Source organism: Diaphorina citri, unplaced genomic scaffold, assembly GCF_000475195.1.
Source record: "Diaphorina citri unplaced genomic scaffold, Diaci psyllid genome assembly version 1.1 scaffold13576, whole genome shotgun sequence".
Taxonomy (NCBI): Eukaryota; Metazoa; Arthropoda; class Insecta; order Hemiptera; family Psyllidae; genus Diaphorina; species Diaphorina citri.
In genome coordinates, this window is record NW_007390943.1 from 1 (window position 1) to 1,328 (window position 1,328).

Sequence of the window (1,328 nt, forward strand, 5' to 3'; positions counted from 1 at the left end):
CTTTCTTTCGGTTTAGCCTTTATTCCCCCATGAGATCTTTCTATCTTAGTAGCATGTAGTCCAGCACCATAGAGATCTTGGTTGATAATCAAGTAGTAAATTTCTCCCTTAGCAGTGATGGTATAGTCAGGATAGAACACAGTGTTGCTATCAGTTAAGCTAACTCTTGAATCTAGCTTTGTATTCTCTCTTGTTCCTGAAGTCCCAGCAGCAGCATTTGTTAGCGAACCCTCACGATTTAGTCTTAACAGCAAGGCTTGTGTACCAAAACATGTGAATGGTCCACTCTCATATTCCAACTTCTCTACACCTACTCTAACAGTCACTCTACCTTCTAGTATGACAATGAAGTAGTCAGCTCTCTTGCCTTCAGTGTATAAAATCCTGGCTTCTTGTTCATCATTTGTTTTAACATGGCGGTATACATCATACTGTAGCATTCGCCATAATACTGCAGGAGATATGTGCTGTGGAAGAAATGGTAGAACACTGGTACTCAAGTATTGATATGCTACAAGGATCAGTTGAGGTGATACACGGACTTGACGATTGCCATATGTCTCTGTATACTTCATGAAATCTTGCATAAGTTTCCTATGTGTTCTCTTGCGTGCAGATCGATTATCTTCATACATATCACTCTCATCATTGATCTCTGCTTGTATAATTTCTTCTATAACATCCTCCAGTGTAACAAGACCCACAGTACGTGGTTTGCTTTTATTATATTCGTCTGTCTGTTGAACAAATGCCATATGACCTTTGATCCCAGTCTTGAAATTCTTCAATAGAACATCCAATGTGGTTCCTACAGGCACAGAATAAATTTCCTGTGGAATAAATGAGATGACATTTCTCAATGGAATATTATCATCAGGATCAATGACTGCTAGATCTTTGGTGAATAACACAGACACTACATTGGATCTCTTATGCTCATAGACAGGCACTCGTGAGTATCCTGTCCTTACAATCTCAGCAATCACATCAAAGTTGAGCGTAGTATTAATGTCCAGCATGTAACAGTCAGCCAGTACAGTCATGATATGCTCTACTCTCTTTCTTGATAACTCCAGCGCGCCGGATATTATCTTCACTTCATCCTTCTTCAGTGCAACTTGCTGCGAGGTTGCTTCTACGAAAGCCTTCAGGTTCTCTCTGGTTTTGATAGAGCCTACCTCTTCCCCTAGGATCCAGTCTAATAGTTTACCCAACGGATAGGACAGAGGGAATGTAAGGATCATGGCAAGTCTGGAGAGGTAGATAGTTTTAGCGCCCATGGCTAGAGCATGACGTGATCCTACAGCTTGTGGTATAATCTCTCCTAG

The 1,328-nt window shown here is 40.9% G+C and overlaps 1 protein-coding gene across 1 annotated transcript; it reads right to left on the minus strand.

Moving 5' to 3' along the window:
- Positions 1 to 17: 17 nt before the first annotated feature.
- On the minus strand, positions 18 to 1,280 carry LOC103522990 (metal transporter CNNM4-like; the record flags this gene model as incomplete). Its single annotated transcript, XM_008488070.1, has 1 exon — positions 18 to 1,280. A coding segment is annotated over exon 1 (1,263 nt), but the record flags the coding sequence as incomplete, so codon positions are not given.
- Between the last annotated feature and the right edge of the window lie 48 nt (positions 1,281 to 1,328).